Raw genomic sequence first — 19,434 nt, forward strand, 5'->3', positions numbered from 1 at the left:
GGAGGTTACGGACTAAGTACACAGTCTCGTTTGGGACTTCTCGCGAGATCTTACGTAATGGTGGCGATGACATAAGAGGTGTTCAAACCTGTCTAAAAGGACCACTCAAGGGACTTAATAAAAATGGCCACAGTTATGAGATGGTCACTGTAAAGTGTCCTTCATGCTAGAGTAAATGGGGGAAAATAACTGAAGGGACCACAAAAGGTGACCACAATGGCTAAATAGTCCTTATGCAGAGTTGGTCACTTGTACAGGTATCTTTACTACATGTATTTGTCACTTCCCTGTATGGACAACAATGCCTCATTTATTTCGCAAGTTTTTAATTCATTTTTAGAGACCAAGTATGTGTAATTGTTAATAAAACAGTTTCAGGTGAAACTAAAATGCTACGACTTCTGCCAAGTTTATGATAATACTAATTTCTTATTTATTTTCTCACAACAGACTGACAGCGTGGCAGGGTAGGGACCCTGAATTGTTTTACCGTTTACATGTACGTATGCGTAATTATTACACATTAAAACTACATAAAATCATATACTGGCTTTAAAATTACGTTCTAAAGCATGGCTCAACTGATCAGTTACACCGTACTAGCCTTAAATTTCGGTACCAACTGATATTTAAATCCGTTATAATATCCATGTTACATCTAAAGCGACGCTTAACTTTAAAAAAATTTAATTCCTTCATTGATGCCCTTGCAACTCTATACCTTATAACATTCAATACCTATATGCCATGTCGAATCAATATAATATGAAGCTATATCTATTTAAGGGAAATGTGTTGTTTTTGTTTATATATTGCTTATGAATATTAGGCTTTGATTGGATAAATACGCATCTTATAATATCATACGGATGGACTATTGTAATTAGAATTATAACAGCTTCAGAACACAGAATAATATATATGATGTACAATACATGACAACCGCTAATGACTCTTTACGATTGAAATGATAACCAACTCATTAACAGCGTCAAAAACATGTCAATTATACTATTGCAGACGTCTATCCTATACTTAATTGCAATAATCTTTACTAGGCATTGGTGCGTAAGTCGTTACGTATATATATTACCTAAATCTTATGAGACACCGATTCTATCTGTTGTTATATCTGTATGTATGACACGATTGCTGAAGATTTATGATTTTCAAAACAGAAAACTCATAAGGTCTCCTATTTGTGTTTTGTACCCGCCGGATATTGGCTTATTCGCTTCGCTCACTCGGTGGTGTATTCGACGGTTATATCAAATAACCAGGTCTTACGCATCGTATACACCTCAAGTTGTCCTCAAACCTTTTTTGTGATACTGCCTGAATTTCATAAACTTTCTATATTAAAGCTATTCACGTGGAATGGCGCACATTTTATAGGGGAAAGGCAGATTGATAAAAGTACTCCACTCAAAGATTCCCACCATGGACGGCTCAGGTGCGCCCTCTGGCAGGCGGAATGTGAAACGCTGCATCAAGGAGACGAACAACATGAAGACTTCCATCCTCCCCAGTTGTTCGCCAAGACATGTTCGGGGGCCTAAAGAAAAGAAAAGGACCATTAAGCATGTTATCGAATAGCATCATACCATCGGGAGCTCCTCGGTATCTCGACGGTGCTGGGAGTGATGCCCGCCGGCACAGACAGATTAGTGTGCTGGGGGTGGGTCTACGGGCTTGGCATGATCCATCCATCCGCATGATCCCATAACTAACATATGTCCTTACGCCAACTAGACTGCTGAACTGAACAAATTTTGACCAAAATGGGAGAGCTTAGGCAGTACCTGTTCTGTCTACCTCAGATTGGGACAGAAATTCTAAGAGATTTTCTAAACGTTTCCATTTTGAGCCCACCACTGCGCAACCCAACAGTAACGTCTACCACAAAACCCCGGGACTATGCATGTTACTAGAGGGTTGGTACACGATCCTTCGCTGACTCACCGATGGAGAACGGGATGAGCGCCTCGTTTTTGACGAAGTTTCCGTCCTGATCCAGGAAACGTTCCGGTTGGAATTTGTATGGCTCCGTGAAGAGCTGAGGGTCCATGTGCACCGACCACAGGTTAGCCTGTAACACATCACGTAGGGCCCTGTCTCACTTGTGCTTATATTCCAGTGCGTGTGGTTGCGCATGAACATTTTTTTGGTTTATGTAAAGTTTGCAGGGAAGAAGCTGCGTCCTACTTTGACCCACCGTTGTGCAGCCTAGTTATCGAACCAAAGAAATTACTTCTTCGGCTGCAAACTTAACCTAAAACAAAAACTTGTTGATACGCAACTCATGCTGGCTTGTACATACGCACAAGTGTGACAGGGCCGTTACACATACATAACCAATGCCACATTCATTTTTTAATATGGGTGACATCTGCGAGCGCGTTAATTGTTACAGTAGTCCCTTTCCACACAAAAAATTGCGGTCATACCGTAAAACTGTAGATCATGCAAAAAGGCTGCAAAATTAGCAAGTATATGCCGTATGTAAAAAATTCGGAAGATGGAATATCGGAAATAAGCGACGTTTTTCAATTTGAAGGTCAAAGAAAAACATATGAAGGAATAAGAATGAACAACTTATTATTTGGGAGGAGGCTCATATTGCAACTGTGAAGCCGCTACGTATACCAATTGAGCAACAGGGACAGGTAGATATATATCGTTTAGACCATGATGGTAAAAGATAAGGCGATCTTGAGTGGTCAACGTCTAGCCAACAGTGCTAGGAATCGAACCCGTGACCTCTTGATCTCGAGTTCTCTACTAAGCCTAGCCACGTGCTCGGCTTTTCGCTGCTACTCAGCCACGGCAGAATAAGTGCGTGTATAATAGAAATAACTATAACCATTATTTTTCTTACAAAAATCCTGGTGTCCTGGGGGATGTTGTAGCCATTGAGGGAGGTGTCCCTGGACGTTGCGTGTGGAACACTGAGGGGCGCGATGGGTTTAATTCGCTGGACTTCCGCTAGGGTCGCTGTTGTGTAGGGCAGCAGGCTCCGTTGTGCGTAGGACGGCGGGCTCTGCCCCAGCACCGAGTCGATCTCCTGATGAACCTGTGGGCACATTCCCGCTGTTATTGGCTGTTTGACGTCACGTGAGTATGACGTAATTTACCGTCATGTAGTTGAGTGAAAGAGGGTCCAAATTGGGTCTACAAGTTTCCAATCTCACTTGAGAATTATTTATCTTCGGAACTGTTTTGAGCTGGATGTAGCAGGTAAGGCTTTTGGATTTTCATTATGTTGTAAAACCAGACTTTTAGGCACACTAAGCCAAATCCTATGTACGCTTTGACGTCACTTAAAATATCAATCCGAAAAACTTGCCTTTTCCTGTATTTCCGGGTTAGCCATCATGTATAGCAGAGCCCAGCGGATGGTGGTGGCGGTGGTGTCCGTGCCGGCCAGGAACAGGTCTATCAGCACCTGGGGGTGTAAAATATCGTTTAGTTTCTTTCAGAGTGTTTTACTTTAAGAAAGCCAAAATGCAACATGTTTCAGACATTTCTCTCTCTCTCTCTCTCTCTCTCTCTCTCTCTCTCTCTCTCTCTCTCTCTCTCTCTCTCTCTCTCTCTCTCTCCCTCTCTCTCTCCCCTTCTCTCTCTCTCCCCTTCTCTCTTTCTCTCTCTCCCCTTCTCTCTCTCTCTCTCCCCTTCTCTCTCTCTCTCTCCCTCTCTCTCTCTCTCTTTCTTTTATTTCTATCTTTCTGTGATTCATTCAAGTTGAACCCACTTCCTGTAGCTGCTTGTCGGAGAAGTTCTCCCGAGCTTGTTCGTCCTGAGCCCGCTGCTGCTCCAGGAGAAAGGCGTCGATAACGTCCCGGATGTCGCTCGGGTCAAAGGTCGACCTGTGCTTCTCTATCTGTTCAGCGCAGAACTCACGGAGAGCCTGATACATTTTCTCAGAGGTTACAATTATTGATGTCTCGCTGCGGCAGAGGTGATGAAACACGGGGTGTATCATCTGTGTAAGAAGATCGGGGACAGTGGGCTTGCAACCAACTGCGGCGTTCAAGAGGCGAATCAGTCGCAGAAACTCAGGGTTGTCATATTCAAGTCGGTCCCCGAAGGCAATGGAGATAATGATATCAGAAACACAGTACTGTATCATGATTTTTGAATCGAATGGTTGTCCGTTCTGCAACAGAACTTCCTGAACTAACATGTCTACTTCTTCCTTAATCTTGCCCTCCAAACTCCGCTTGCCGACGCCGAAGTCCCGGAGAGTCACCAGGGCGAATTTGCGCTGATGTTTCCAGTTTGGTCCATAGGAGGCCATTATAACACCTGTAAATGAACGATGCACTATCATCATCATCATCGTCATCATCATCATTAACAACAACAACAACATCATCATCATCAACATCACCATCATCATCATCATCATCATCGTCATCATCATCATCATTAACAACAACAACATCTTCATCACCAGCATCATCATCATCACAATTAACAACAACAACATCATCACCATCATCATCATTATTAACAACATCATCATCTTTCTGATCATCAGCATCATTAGCATCAACAACATCAGCATATCACCATCATCTGTATATTCATAATTCTCATCATCATCACCACAACCATCATCATCATCATCACCATTATCATCATTATCATCATCTGGGAGAAAGTATGTGTTACCGAAGGCTGTTCTGCCATCCCCACGAAATTTCGCTGCAATTTTGTTGCTTTTGCGACTGGAGAAATCTTCAGCTCTCTTGACCAGGGCAGTCCGGATGGTCTTGTGCCCAGTGAGGACAACGGTAGGAAACCGGCCGATCCAGATAGTCATGACGTCACCATACTGTTTGGCCAGCTCCGTGAGCGTGACGGGAAGAAAGGCAGACTGGAGATAGAATGAAAAAAAAAGTTGCTTCAGATCACAGAATGTAAAATGTGGTCCAATATCGTTGAGGGTTGTTATCAACAGCTGGATCTAGGGCGCAGGTACTGGAAGGAAGAGTCCATCCCTCTCCTTCCAATGATTTTTATCGAAGTTTTAAAACCTGGATGGAGTGAGGAAAGTGAGGTCAAGCGCCTTTCCCGTGGACAAAACGTACGTCTGGCCAGGAACGCCAGGAATCTAACCCGTGACATCTCGATGTCGCGTCGGACAGCCTAGCCGCTCGGCCATTCACCTCTCTTACAAAGCGAAATTCAATTTAATAGCTGCAATCTCGGATATGAAATGGCTGTCAGCGTAGACCAAAATTACCAAGAGGAATTTCTGGCTAAATGTTTGCAACTCGATCAGACTGTTTCACTAACAGCTCCACCCTTTAGGCGTCGCCAAAATATTTTGTATCAATTACTTTCAACCGGAATTTCAAATACAAACAGGATAACCCAACTAGCCGAAGGCTTACCCTGGTGACAAAGATTATAAAAAAACTGCGTAAATTTGATTAGAGAGCATTAAAAAGAAATGTTGTCTGCTACACCATGTGCCGAATCATGAATTATCAGGTGTCTAGAGCATAAACAGGCAGGCGGGGTCCTCTCATCTGTCCTGTTGACGATGTGCCCTGGGGAAAAGCACTTTACACGACATTAATCCTCACTTCACTCAGGTGAAAATGAGTACCTAGCGTTGGTTAGGGACGTCCCTCGGAAATGACGTTAAACGGGAGGCCCCGTGTTTGAGGAGGGAGACACCTCGATCACGCAATAGACCCACCACACTTTAACACCGAAAAGAGTAGGGTCACGGCGTGAGTGGACCAAACAAATCTGCTCCGATATTCAGCTTTTACTGTTCAGTACAAAAACCTAGTGTGTTGCGCCTTGAGGCGGTTAACCCCCTAGCCCCCAGCTATTTACTCAACACATTCAGTTATAATAACCAAATCCACAATTACCACACTAGACAATCACACCTACTTCACAGACCCAACTACACATCAAAAACAGGTCAACGTACATTCGCATATAGGGCAGTAGTAACCTACAACGCACTCGAACTGAATGTGAAACAAGCGCCGAACCTTAACATATTTAAAGAGCGACTAAGGTCACTTTACTAGCCGTCTATTGACCATCTACAACATATTACGTTTGTTCAGTTACTTTTGCCCATTAAGCTTGTTTTGATTATATGATTATTTTACTCCTATGTTACTGCTTTGACCTCTGACCCTCTCAACATCATTTGTTTGCTTTGTTTGATGATTTCAGTACTATTGTTTGTCATATTGAGTTTGTTCTGTACTATTCCTATGTTTAATTATCATTTTATGACCTTTATTTATTATCTGTATGTAAGGGCTCCCTTGGAAATCAGCTGCTGAGTCAGCTGAAGGGACTACCCTAAAGATGAATAAATAAATAAATAAATAAATAAATAAATAGCCGGGTAATACAAAGTTTCTCGTGCTCACCTTATTAAACATGGGCATGTTTCCTACAATCGGCCAGCACCTGGGTCCGGGTGGTAGGTTCCTGCGCCGCTGGAGATACAGATATGCCAGCAGACACAGGCATACAGCCAGCAGACATGTCGGGAGGTCGGCATACTGACGGGCAGCCGTCACGACGTCCAGAAAGATACTCATCTCTGCACTCCAAGCTGCGAAACGGTACAGAAACTTTATGATTATAGTTTACATAGAAATGTGTATTTGATGTGATAGGTGTAGTTTTGTTGGATTTGGCCTATGCTCTCACGCCAAATAAGGGCCAAGACAAAAGTACGAATTATAGCTGATGTAACTTGTAACTGTATTTGCTGGATTCGTTTAACCCGTCACAGTCATGTACCATGGATTACAAATCTACCTCTGTCCACCACCGAAGACGTTATATTTTGACGAAGAAAAACATTTCTTGAAACAATTCTTAAATGAAAAAAAGATAAAGGTATGTTGGACGTGCGTGCGTGTGTGCGTGTGTGCGTGTGTGTGTGTGTGTGTGTGTGTGTGTGTGTGTGTGTGTGTGTGTGTGTGTGTGTGTGTGTGTTTCAGGATATTTGTTATCATTATAGCCTAAGAACCTTATTATGGATTGTGATGATATAGATAAGCTGTCGAAACGTCTGTAGAGAAGATGTCTAACATACTTTATTTTTAATTAAATACGGATTATGCACATTAGGGCATAATTTGCATGATTACTGGCAAATAGAAAGTGTCATGATTTATATATAAATGATCGGAATTTCATTCTTGTTACATGTGTCTGGCCCGGTTTATACATGCGTTTCCCAAGTACACTCGGAGTGTGCTCAGAAATGCATGTGTAACCCCAGCCAATGATAGTGAAGGTGTACATAACCATGCATGGATTATGCAATTGGCCAAGTCATTTACATGATAAGAACATTCTATGGAGGTATAAGTGATGATTTAGGTAAAGATCACAACTCACACACGTATGCGAACGTGTTGTATTGACAGAACTCCAGAACTTTCTGTGCAGACTAGAAAACTACATCCGGGGTCTTGGCCCCTGGTACCTAGTGCGCAGGTGCGAGATACTAAAGGCGGGAAAACTACTAGATAAACAATAAGATCTCCTAACTCTTGTGGTAAATTGTGGTAGGAAAGGCAGACATTAGACATAACTTTCAAAGTAACCATACATCTAATTGAAGGACGGCTATTGTTCATTTTAACTTTACCGCCTGTTCTACAGTCGCGTCACCCAGATAAACAAACCGTTTATCTGCTACTTAACTACATAGGGCCTAGTTTGGATATACCAGGCATCACTTGCCAACCTCAGCTCGCTAACCGCGAAATGTATGTGACGTAGCGCTACCAACTATCGTGCGCAACCAATTATCGTCCACTTTGGGTCGTGCAAAAATATCGAGGTGCATTATGTAAAAGTTAGTTCCGATCAGCAATAAAGACTAGTATGTTCCTTAGACTCTTCTTTATACAAAGCAATGAAATGTGTTTACATCCAGCGACACAGCAGAATAAACTCCTGGGGCGGTAACAACAAGTTACCTGGAAGCGTCATGCATAACCTATTTCATATGTAATTCCACACCGCGCACTTTGTCTTGTTTTTCTAACTCACACGATAGCTAGTGTAGGAGTATGTAACGCTCACCCCTTTTTAGGATATATGATTTTTCTTTCCAAGGTTTAAACAGTTGGCTCTGTCCGGGCGGGTTGAAAATAGGTAGCGCTACATCACAGGTAGGGAACAGAGTACCTCGCATGAAATGATGCCCTTTGTGCAACTTTGAAAAGAAGAAAATTATACGTATATATGTAATCTAAATATTCCCACGACACCTCCCTACAACCACCTCTGGTGTTCGTCACGAGTCTTATAAAAACATACCTGCTTTACACCTTCGAAAAGACAGCTTTTTCTACTAAAGGAGGAAAATTAACTTTACGTATACGTCACCACATGAATAGATAATGAGTGTCATTTGTAACCATCTGAAAACCGTTTGATTTACATATTGCATGCAATCTGACTGTTCAAACTGAGTACATATCTGCCTGTCATATGTAATCTATCTAGTCCCTTGTCCCACTTACATGTACCAAGGTCCAACGCTGGCGATTTCCTATCCGCTTTTGTGCTGGCGATTTCCAAAACGGTTTTGTGCTTCTATCAAGCAACGTTCCCCCAAACTAACATACAAGATGACATGTATGATATGGTCAACCCATCAAATTATCAAATGTCAGTTTCATGTCCATTTTCCATTTCTAAACACACCATCTGAATACAAAAATGTTGTGGAAACATTGGCAAAAATGCGCACGAAATCAGAGCGAATTCTTTGATATCTTCATCGTAGAGGAAATTCCAGCATCATTGCGGAAGGTTACACGACACATCGTTAAGTTCTTACCTGACAGTTTAGTTGTCGTGGCCTCCTCCTTGGAACACAAAGGTCAAAAGAGACCGTATGATGTGTCGATTAAGAGCTTTTCTATCTGCGCATGCGAGTTGACACCTCTCATGAGTGGCCTTCACAAAGGTCAAATGGACTGTTTGATCTGGCCATTAAGAGTTATTTGCATATCTGGGAGGATGCCTCTCATGTCGGTTTAGCGGTGGTTATGCGATACTGTGGTGTTTTAGACTGACGACAGCCAGCTCGAGTAACTTACCGTTGTTTGTTTTTGTTTGTATTGCATACACTGTAAACCGCCTCATGGCGTAAACACTAGGTTTGTACTGAATTCGTTGTTTCTTTATTCGATGTCAATTAGTAAACATTCTACATTTGTTCACTACTCGTTCAGGAGTTGTAGCATGACAAAGTCTAGACTATCACAAATTTCATCATACCCTAACTAACACTATATTAATCTTAACCAAATCTCACCTCATCAGATACACATAACCTAAGTTTTACATCATATAATACAGATTACATGTACATGGACTTAGCATATTGTATCTGTCATTGTATTGGTTAACCGACGTGACCACTCTAACATACTGTTTATGTTAGATCGTACAACTTATAATAAAACAGGTTCGAATAATTTTTCCTTGGAAAAAGGTTCGAGTTGAATAAATTCAAACAAATAAAATTAGAGCTTTTGAGTAGACTCTTAGTATGTATCTTTTTGACTGACCATATGAATTTATTGTTACTGATGTATTTTTCAACGTTTTTGCTGTTAACGGCAGTTTTCATGTTTTCATAAAAGACCTTTAACATGAAGAATAGATAACATTACATATCACATAGTAATATCACAGTGAATATTACCCAGTAATAGTTTTTGCAATCTTTAGTGCCTACTTTAATTTTACGTCAGTTTTAGTAACCATACCTTTCTGTCTTACCCCATACATCTAGAGTGTATACAGTTCTTAGAGAATGGTCTAATCTCCAAGCAGATCCTACGGCGGTAGGGGGCCAAACAGTATCCAACATTACGGGGCCAATCGAATATTGTTTGCTATTCACCATTGGGGTTCTGTCCCCCGCCACTGTAGGATCAACTTGGAGATTAGAGATGGTCTGTTAAGCCCCCCTCTCACTGGACCCGCGGCACGCTGGCGGCGTCGCTACGTCCTAAACTGGATTTGTGATATCCTTGACTTTGTAATGGGAATATCATTCAAAGCGTACAAGTATGACCAAAAAGACAACACAATACACAAAGCTTAAGTCAATTTGATCGGACGCAGCGAGCCGCTAGCGTGCCGTGGGTCCTGTGAGAGGGGGGCTTTAGGACCGGTCAGTGCCTAAAGTAATCTACATTCATCGGTATCGACCCAGCGTTAACAATCCTCAGTCCTGCGTTGCCATGGCGCCTAAGAACTTTTTCCTCATCTCCTCCGTCGCGCTGACGTGCTTCGCGTTGTTGACTGTCGGGATGTGGCTCTTGTTCAACCGGTCCAGCGCTCTCTTCTTCATCTCGTTCATACTTTCTTTGCTACTTTCTGTATTTTTATTTTTCTGGTCGAACGCTCTTTCCAGCTGCGTTCTCATAGCTCTCTCCTTGTTCCTCTCTAGAGTGATTTCTTCTTTCTCGCTGATGACGTGGGCCATACGCCGCACGGCTTCGTGGTAGGCCTTGTCGGTCATGTAGCGCTTCTTACTGAGGACCTCTTTCTCTCGGATGAGGAACTGCATCCGCTCTTCCATCTGGGTTCTTTTCCTCATTTCATCTTGTCTGAAAAGAATGGTAAGGATAGAGAGATGACTTTTTAGTAAGTTCTTTTCAGTCTTGGTCATTTTCGACTCTTGAAATAATAGAAAAAGTAATGAGAGGGTTTCAATCCCGGATACAGGCCAGATTCTCAAATGCCGGGGAAATCGTTTCAGGGCTCAAGAAGGCCTGCTTTCTGTCTCTCTAGAGGTACGGAAACGACCTTCCCTGGCATTTGATAACCAAGCCAATGTTGAAATCAGCGCTCTCCCAAAAGATAAACGCCGGCCCTCCTAGAGGACCTGAAATGAAGGCTACGAACAACCATAGAATCTGCAGTCTTACCTGAATCGTTCTGCGTTCTCCGCCTGTTTAAGAGCCTCCAGCGCCAGTTTCTTGGAGTTGTCGCAGTCGTCCACCAGCCGTTTATTCACATTCCGCAGTTTCGCCATATCGTCCTGCAGTCTGCAACGAAAACGATAGGAAGCGTCATTGACACGTCAATAAACTCCACCGTGTCATGATATTTCTGCAGTCTACAATTCAATCCATAACCGGTGACGTTCACCTTCGAACTTTTCCTCAATAAGATCAATAAAGAGAGTCTTTTCATCTCTAAATATCAGCTGTTAGAGTGCGGTTGGTGTATAAGAAAAAATCGATATGTTTCAGAATGATACGGTCTTGTGTTGTATTGTTCATTTATTGCTTTGATATTTTCCCCGCACATTCGCATCGGATTTGGAGTCTAAACAAGCTGATAGGGGGCCCAGAAAGTAATCATTTCAAGGTTTCATCAAGACCTACAATCCATCCAGACCTTCTCTAGTTCTGCTCTTTAGCCACGTACAGACAGACAGAAAGACAGACAGACAGACAGACAGACAGACAGACACACACACACACACGCACACACACACACACACACACACACACACACACACACACACACACATACAAACGCTGCCAAAAATAAAACCTTCTTGGCGAAGGTACTAACTTGGCCATGTTTCTGCCATGTTTGATCTTCTCCGCCTTCATCTTCCTGTCCATGGTGACGTTCGCCTTCTGTAGCTCCTCGCACTCCTTCGTCTTCATCACCAGCCGCTCCTGGAGCTGTGAGAGGCGCTCACTGGCCTTGTGGTCCTTCGATACGGCCTCATCTTTTAGCGCTTGGACCTACGGGGATTAAAATCAACATCACAGTAAGCAGTGTGTAGCTCCTCGCACTTTCCAGCATACTCTTCAGCACCAGCCGCATAGAGGCCTTGTGGTCCTTTGATACCGCCACGTCTGTTAGTGTTTCGACCTACAAGGGTTAAGAATACAGAAATCACAGAGTTAGCCTGCGAATTCTGGAACTCAATGCATCCGTAGGCTTCAGTACAGGGTCGCATTTGTAGCTGCGCGCTGAGTCGCGGCTTTCTTGATGAGGTCCTTCGATACGGTCTCGTTCTTCGGCGCTTTGACCTACAGGGATTGAAGATTCAAATCTCTGTTCATGCTTGATCATATCATTATGAATGAATGAATGAATGAATGAACCTATGTATGAATAGAATAAATAAATAACGATCGAGAGTGTTGTATACGTATACATATATCTATATATCCATACCTAATACTCTACCAAGCCATATATATAAATCATTTTCTATCCTAATTAACTTCTATATGTGATGTGGGTTTGTAGGTTACCGGGTGACGTCCCGTGAAATACAACCCTCTTATTGCCTCTCTCTAAATATAGACGCCCAAGAATGCCGTGTTAAGACTGATCGCTTTTCAATCTTCAAACTGAGCACTTTATTAGACTCTTTTGTTGGTATTACTTCTTCATAACGCCGCCAAAAACTATAACAACGTTATATGTTCGTTCAGAATATCGAAAAACTAATATCACCAATGCACATCGATATTATCATATAAAGTCTCACAATATGAGTGTTAAGAATAGTTTTATGTTTTTTCAACAACTCCTTTTGAAGACTTACTGAAACGTAGAAAACACAAGGACAACACCGTAGCCAGGTAACTGCAATGTGCTAATCACCAAGAACACGGATCTGCGAAAGGTCAATAAAAGTGCACACAAGCTCGAAGAAACTCTTTAGTCAGTCCTGTTCCAACCTATGGCACAGTGGAATCATCCATTTCCCCCGTGTATTTTTTATCATGTATTTTGGTTTGAACCATTTTAAAACAGGTATGTTTTACAAGTTCAAATAGAGGTCAGAAGCTGAATTGAACCGTGATAAAAACGCGAGAAAAAAGAAAGTAAACGAGTTTGGCAACAAACACTGCAACAGATACTAAAGTGTACACAATGTTTCGAACGAATGAGAAGGTAGAAAAACGTTAATACATTGCTTGTTTTGAATATAGACTGTGACTTTATACAACCAAGGATACAACATAGCCCAGACGCTTTTCCATTGGTAAATTAAGTGTTCAGTGTCACACTACGGAAACAAATTGAGAACATTCTTGGGACGCTCGTGGATGTGTCGCACTTCATGCTACTTTGTGACCAAAATGACTTCAATTGAGTGTTTTGTCGTACTCATGATCATGCTACAAAAAGATATCGTGCAACTTGTCTTACCCTTCAACTACTAGAATGTTATTTTTCCGTGCAAAATGCATGAAAAGGGTACCCAGGATTGCTTAACTTTTGCTTATCTCAATGAAGAAATACACATTTCTGGGGTCTTTCCTAGTCTCCACCAGACTAACTACGCCGGCTATATTGCCAGGGTTTAACTTGCAGGCTCCGTGCAGATTGGACCCTCTCTCCGTAGCCGTCTCCCATAGCATACTATAACTCTATTTGGCCAATTTCTATTCATTTCCCAGCCATCCGCGGGGCCTGGTAGAGGCTAGGTCCATCGAATCCCTACTGTCCCTCTTCCCCACAACCAATACTATTTCCTTAAAGAAAGTTCCTACCTTTGCCAAGGCGTTGTCCCGTTCTTTCTGAAGCCTGCTTTTCTCCTGAGCGACTCTACTGAACTTGAGTTCAGACTCCCGGAGAGACTTCTTACTCTCCCCCATCGTTTCCTTCAAGTCGTGGTACAGCCCGCGACATTCCTGTTCGGTAGACTCACACCATTCCTCTAGCTCTCTGTGCGTTAGGGTACTAGAAATACTCGTGTCCGCTCCGATAGGGGTTTCTAGAGTAGGTCCCATGTTGGTAGCCACGAAGGTATCCGATCGAATCAGAACACTCGGTTCTCTTGTTGAACCCATCTTAAGCTTGTTGTAGTTCTAAGGTTTCAGCTATATTGACGACTTTGGGACTAAGAAGTTTTCAGCTGTGGTACCGCAGTTTTGAGCTGAACTAAATGGAGGCGCGAGTTGTGATGATGGTGATCCAGTCTGCTTTCAATGACAAAAGAGTACAGTTGTTAAGTTTTCAACCTTCGATGTACATGGAGTTGTTTTCACTAACAAATTTAGCGGAAATCAAACCTTAAGGGGATAGTTTCAGACATTTTCTAAGGAATTTAAATTGTTTAGAGCCCGAAATCAGAATGAATTCTCCACAAAATTAATAATTTGGAATAGAAAATTTTCGGAATTAGATAAAAACGTCGTGAAACACTTGTTGCCTTACTTGAAAAAGAAGATGAGACGTCCTTGAGCTTGTCGTAAGGCGTCTTCTGCTCCTGGTTTAACCCCGTCTTAGTCTCGAGGATATTCAGAATCTTCTCATCTGTCGAAAGCTTTCCAAACATTTATCGTAGACACCACGATGTTGCAAATGACGTCTAATGGCGAAATCTTTGGTACATCCACAATTTGTCGTTTTTTGAGATTCCCAAGAAAAACTTGTCACTGACCAACACTGTTCCTCAAAAGTGTAGCCTGCCTAAAGTCCCGGTCCAAGAAGTTGAGCTTCAAGACAACGTTCTTGGAATAGTAAAATTAGATATTCTCGAGAAATCCAGAGCCAAGCCACCCGAGTCTGTCACGTCTTACACCGCAAATGGCGGCAACTCATCAGAAACCCGTTGCCTAGCGACGCAGACGACATCCTGTCCACACATCACCTTTACCACCCGTCATTGAAAGGTTTTACAACTCTGGTTGCTAGGTGACGCACAATAGACGGTTCTGTGTGGGAACAGATCCTGCCGATAAAATTGTGTACGTTCTAAAGGCTCCTAACTTCACGGTGTTTGTTCAGTCCAGTCTGGTGCCTCATTAGTTTTCCCGCCATTTGTAATTGCTCATTATTCCAGCAGTTGCCTGGCAACGACTAACATTTGGCGCTTGTAATGCAGCTATAAGCCATCGAGGGCGAGTGTTCGATTGCTTCTCTCTAAAATGCGTTCCTTTTCCTCAGAAAATGATGTTACCCCTTTACACTAGACAGCGATCGTTAAGCAACCAAAATTGGATCTGCGTGACCCTTCATTTTGTAATTAAAATATGATGCAAGATGAAAAGATTTCTTAACAGAGCTTGCATTTCTTCAGATGAAGTTTCAGTAAGAAAAGAATGTCGCCTGACATGCAATAAAGACAAATTCAGCTGTTTTTTGCAACACATGTGTTTGAATCTATTCAGTCTGTACAAAGAAAAAAAGGCTTACATAAATGACTAATATGAGATTCAAATTATTCATAAATAGTATAGCCTATAGACATCCATAGTTCATCTCGAAGCAGATGTAAGGATTATCCAGCTGTTTTACATGTTTTTGCAGCATTTAGATAATAAGTACATATTTCTAATACAGCTGCATCTTTGAAACTTTCTGCTCTATGAGTAGTTAAAAGTTAGCCTGGGTGCCATAACAATCGGGGCTCCTACAGTCGGTACCCTAATGAAAATGTTTAGGGTAGCGACTGTAAGGGGGTAATAGGATGGCACCCAGGCTAGTTTAAAGTTTGCAACAAAAAAAATATATATAGTGCAGGATGCTTACATCTGATGAGCAGGATCGTTACATCTGCCTGGAGCTTATAATTAGTCTGTGTAACACTATGAACAAGGTGCCCCTTGCCAAAGTATAGGAAAGTTGGTAGGGAAATTGAACAACCGATGAAAGCACATAGCTTTGTGCCTCTTGCTAATACAATTTTTAATACAGTTATTGTAGGTTATGTTTACAAGTTGTATGTTCGTCTGTATTTTTGTGGGTCAGCCGTTACCAGTGTACTGAATTGTTTCATTCTTAAATCTCCATAAATACACAAATAATACACAAAATGTCAAATATAAGCAACAATGAAATACCTTCGTCATTGTGCGCATTTTTATGTTACACTAAGTCTTCTTTTAAACATGAATGGTGACTGCTCCAGAAAAAGTAAACCATCAAAAAGTGTGGGTTGCATCATCTACAATAATCAGATCTTTGTCTTCTTAATGCCATACGTCTACAGGACATGTACAAATCCCAAAAAATCCTTGAAACTCCCCATCTTTTTATCAACTTCCTTCCCTCACCTATCTCTAAAGTCATCGGGACAAAGTCTATAAACTTTTAAACTTTCTCCGTCATTGCCGAGATTTGTAAGGGAACAAAGTCAAGTGAAGATAGAAAAGTTTCATTCGAAAGGTTCAGGCAAGGTCTGATTGGTCCATCTGTATCTCTATCAGCACTCTGGTTGGTCAATCATGTGTCACTCCTGATTGGCTGCCAGGGTGATGAGATGCCATCTGATTGGTTGCGACATACTCTCAGGTGTCTCCCTATTGGCTGAGTGATGAGATGACATGCCAGTGCTGCTCAGTGATTGGCTGGTTACAGAATGGTACAACCAGGGAACTGGATGTTGGTGACCTGCTCCACCTTTTCTCCCTCTTTGTAGTTGCTCAACGCCTCAAGAATCTAGAATAAAAAAGAGAGATTGATATTTTTGACAAAACTAAAAGTATTTTGTATGAATCATGTTAGATGAATGAGCTCTGCACAAACTCAAGCATTAAAACAAAATACAGAAGAAAGGATAAAAAGCACTTTGCCATACACATGTACATGGACCAAGGTACAAGGTAAGGTATGAAATACATGTACTTAGGTTACAATATAGCTTCAAAACAGAAAGGGGATACTAGATTTACTAGTATACCTTTTTTATATCAACTTCCCTGATCATTAAAAGTTTGTCTTGCAACTGGTATATGAAGTCCTAACATAGCAACAGGATTTGGATCTGGCTAAAAATTTTTTTTACAAGACCATCGCAAACACTAGTCTACTAACAGTATTGTTGTTTTTGGTCCACATACAGCCGTGCATGTATTACATACAAAAGGCATCCCATGAACAGGCAACTTTGTTCAACCCACGGCATAACACCATACCTAGAAAGGACTGTCCTCAAACCCTGGAGGACCCTAGTGGCACCAGTAGTCTGGGGTCTGACTGGGGGAACTTGTTCTAACCCTGTGACTGCCTGCATAATCTGCAGAGTAGAACAGAAAAGCTAGGGCCAGTGCTCCTATGCAGCGTTTTGAGACAGACTGACATCTAACTCGCGGTGCAGCCAGGCTAAAATGCTTATTTCTTTATTTCTTTATTTATTCATTCATTCATTCTATCGCGCAAAACATAAATGTGCAGTACACATACTCCATACCAAACTATATCAACTTTACCAAGAAGATACTAAAGAATGAAGAAAATCAACTCCCCAAAACTAGTAGAACCTGTCTATGTTGCCAACACTTAACCTACAGCCTGCTAAAGCAACCGTTTGGTACCAAATTTGTATTGATTGTGGGGTTGGGCAGAAGGGAGAAGGTTAACAATAGAAGGGTTCAGGATAAACATAAACAAGAATGATATAATCTACAACGAAATCAATCATAAGTAAGTCTTGAAGGGACTAGCCTGCGAAGCAACTGGTTTGAGGGACTTTTTTTGGCCATGTTTTTTGGTCAAGCTTGAAAAAGGAATTCATTAATACTAGCTATACTGGTCAGAATTGTGTTCCAATACAATGTATATTCTATATTCATAAAAAATAACATGGGATTTTTACGACATTTCCATTATTAAAGACTGACCTCCTTGTCCTCAGGAAAGCCTCCTGACTCCAGTTTGGAGAAGAGGAGCTGTCCATCCACAGTGATCTCAAAGGAACCTACAAGAAAATTAGAAATTCAAGATGAGTGAAAACATGGATATTCTTTGGCATTTGAAGCAGCCAAATTCAATTTTCAGCTCTTTGAACGCTAAAAATTCTAGATTTGTTGCACGATATCTATGCATGTGACTATTGTGAGGCCTTTTTAAAAAGACATGCTGCAATACTCTTTTTAGTGAACCGAGTCACTGTGCACCAAACATGTACTTATCATGCATAAGCCCTCCATGGATATTCAGGCAGAGAAAATATATTGTGCTTGAAAAAAAAATCATATTTCATTTTGAATTATGAGAATGAATTTGATTGAAAACTCTTTTTTGTCTGCACTCTCACATATGTGTACACATGTAGGGTCTTAAGTCAAATTCAGAAGATGTGATCAGAAACAGCGTGTTTTTGAAGATAGATCTAAGTATGCAAACTTTGCATCTTGAAGGATTTCTGAAGAAAGACTTACTGGATCTCCCGACAACTCCCTTCACTTCCGCTTCAGGAACGGCCACCTTGATCTGATTGGCCAGTTCCTGATAGCGGGGGGCGTACCCTCATCCTCCACTAGGACAAGAAACGTGTGTTAGCCTGAAAGCTCATCTAACCTCCACTATTAAACATTAATCCGTCAGGTTACATGAATCTGCCACTTTGAACAATAGTGGGTTTGAGAGATCTCTAAGGCAGCATCCCCCAAGGTATGCACAGTTTAGATATACAGGAGTGCATTATGCTGAGGGTGAGGGATGTTGGGTTGGAGATCTGTTTGGGCATTTCTTTTCATTGTGGCGGAATCATGTACCCTGGTGGAATTATGTTTACATAGATGTTACATGATGTTGGTGGTTTAACACAGCTAGAGTCTCGGTACACGCTGTAACCTTAAAGCATTCAATGTAAAGAGACAAAGCATATTAAAAAATCAACCAGGGTTAAATAATAGATTCAACCATATACAAAAAATCTTTACCATGTTTAATAATACCAAGGTAATAAGCTAGTTCGGAGTTGCTACTACGCATGTGCAGTGTCAAAGGTGAAGGCCCCGGCGACGGAAACAGTGCTCGCCTCCATATTGTCTCGATTTGCATAACAACGCCCAGACGGGTCTTGTTTCCGTCGCGGGGGCCTTCACCTTTGACACTGCACATGCGTAGTAGCAACTCCGAACTAGCTTATACACACATGATAAAACCGCTATTTTGTACAAATGTATACACTTAGGTATATTTTGTACTTTGTATGCGGGCATATCATTTTTCTAGTAATCTAGTAATACTAGTTCGCAAATACCACACAAAACAAATTCCCGAGGCTAAAAAATATATCGCGATATCGGGGCTCGGGGCCATGTGGTTATCGTTCAAAACATCCTTTTTCGTAGTCATTATTTGCTACCAAGTTACCTCCCATTTTAGCTGATATTCTAAGCTTACTAGAAACGTAAAAATATTGCACATCAAGTGCAATTTGGCAAAGAAAATCGGCAAAATATGCAACATACCAGTATTCCACTTCCACTTTCGGCGCCATCTTTAATCTGGAATGTTTCATTCACTCTTAATCGGGGGTAATGATATATTAAGTTTATTTGCTATGTAACAAAAATATATTTACCAAATATATTTTAACCTAGCAAAAGGGAAATAAAGTACTACGCTCAATTTCATGATATAAATGAAGCAACATCCTTTTTTTCTTGACTGTTTTAGCAATTCAACACA

The 19,434-nt window shown here is 41.5% G+C and overlaps 3 protein-coding genes across 5 annotated transcripts; all 3 read right to left on the minus strand.

Annotated features, from left to right (window-relative positions):
- Positions 1 to 309: 309 nt before the first annotated feature.
- Positions 310 to 6,584, minus strand: LOC136425971 (cytochrome P450 2D6-like). The gene is made up of 7 exons (XM_066414889.1): positions 6,411 to 6,584; positions 4,675 to 4,879; positions 3,752 to 4,305; positions 3,347 to 3,445; positions 2,879 to 3,073; positions 1,963 to 2,089; positions 310 to 1,555 (listed from the first exon to the last, which is right to left on the minus strand). Exons 1-7 carry the CDS (start codon positions 6,582 to 6,584, stop codon positions 1,365 to 1,367), a joined length of 1,545 nt encoding a protein of 514 aa, XP_066270986.1. The 3' UTR covers positions 310 to 1,364.
- Positions 6,585 to 9,174: 2,590 nt separating this feature from the next.
- LOC136425271 (uncharacterized) lies at positions 9,175 to 19,327 on the minus strand. Of its 3 annotated transcripts, none has more exons than XM_066414099.1 (8): positions 19,215 to 19,327; positions 18,177 to 18,274; positions 17,637 to 17,713; positions 14,230 to 16,455; positions 13,563 to 13,991; positions 11,614 to 11,792; positions 10,959 to 11,078; positions 9,175 to 10,637 (listed from the first exon to the last, which is right to left on the minus strand). In XM_066414099.1, the coding sequence occupies exons 5-8, from the start codon at positions 13,860 to 13,862 to the stop codon at positions 10,253 to 10,255; spliced, it is 984 nt and encodes a 327-aa protein (XP_066270196.1). In that variant the 5' UTR covers positions 13,863 to 13,991; positions 14,230 to 16,455; positions 17,637 to 17,713; positions 18,177 to 18,274; positions 19,215 to 19,327; the 3' UTR covers positions 9,175 to 10,252. The 3 variants fall into 3 exon arrangements, with proteins under 3 accessions (XP_066270196.1, XP_066270197.1, XP_066270195.1); XM_066414100.1 differs by adding an exon at positions 16,932 to 17,032 and having other exon boundaries at positions 13,563 to 16,455; XM_066414098.1 differs by having other exon boundaries at positions 13,563 to 16,455.
- Positions 16,369 to 19,243, minus strand: LOC136425972 (migration and invasion enhancer 1-like). The gene is made up of 5 exons (XM_066414890.1): positions 19,215 to 19,243; positions 18,533 to 18,584; positions 18,177 to 18,243; positions 17,637 to 17,713; positions 16,369 to 16,455 (listed from the first exon to the last, which is right to left on the minus strand). The coding sequence occupies exons 1-5, from the start codon at positions 19,241 to 19,243 to the stop codon at positions 16,369 to 16,371; spliced, it is 312 nt and encodes a 103-aa protein (XP_066270987.1).
- Positions 19,328 to 19,434: the final 107 nt, after the last annotated feature.

The sequence above is a fragment of the Branchiostoma lanceolatum genome, chromosome 19 (assembly GCF_035083965.1).
Source record: "Branchiostoma lanceolatum isolate klBraLanc5 chromosome 19, klBraLanc5.hap2, whole genome shotgun sequence".
Taxonomy (NCBI): Eukaryota; Metazoa; Chordata; class Leptocardii; order Amphioxiformes; family Branchiostomatidae; genus Branchiostoma; species Branchiostoma lanceolatum.

Bases quoted from the DNA above. Each gene is read 5' to 3' on its own strand.
- LOC136425971 (XM_066414889.1), bottom strand. From the start codon at position 6,584: ATGAGTATCTTTCTGGACGTCGTGACGGCTGCCCGTCAGTATGCCGAC. The intron at 4,880-6,410 runs GTGAGCACGAGA...TTCTATCTCCAG, and splicing joins ACATGCCCATGTTTAATAAG to TCTGCCTTTCTTCCCGTCAC. The intron at 3,446-3,751 runs GTGGGTTCAACT...TTACACCCCCAG, and splicing joins CCGACAAGCAGCTACAGGAA to GTGCTGATAGACCTGTTCCT.
- LOC136425271 (XM_066414099.1), bottom strand. From the start codon at position 13,862: ATGGGTTCAACAAGAGAACCGAGTGTTCTGATTCGATCGGATACCTTC. The intron at 11,793-13,562 runs GTAGGAACTTTC...TAATCCCCGTAG, and splicing joins GGGACAACGCCTTGGCAAAG to GTCCAAGCGCTAAAAGATGA. The intron at 10,638-10,958 runs GTAAGACTGCAG...CATTCTTTTCAG, and splicing joins GAGAACGCAGAACGATTCAG to ACAAGATGAAATGAGGAAAA.
- LOC136425972 (XM_066414890.1), bottom strand. From the start codon at position 19,243: ATGGCGCCGAAAGTGGAAGTGGAATACTG. The intron at 17,714-18,176 runs GTAAGTCTTTCT...ATTTTCTTGTAG, and splicing joins GGGAGTTGTCGGGAGATCCA to GTTCCTTTGAGATCACTGTG. The intron at 16,456-17,636 runs GTCAGTCTTTAA...TTTTTATTCTAG, and splicing joins GCTTTCCTGAGGACAAGGAG to ATTCTTGAGGCGTTGAGCAA.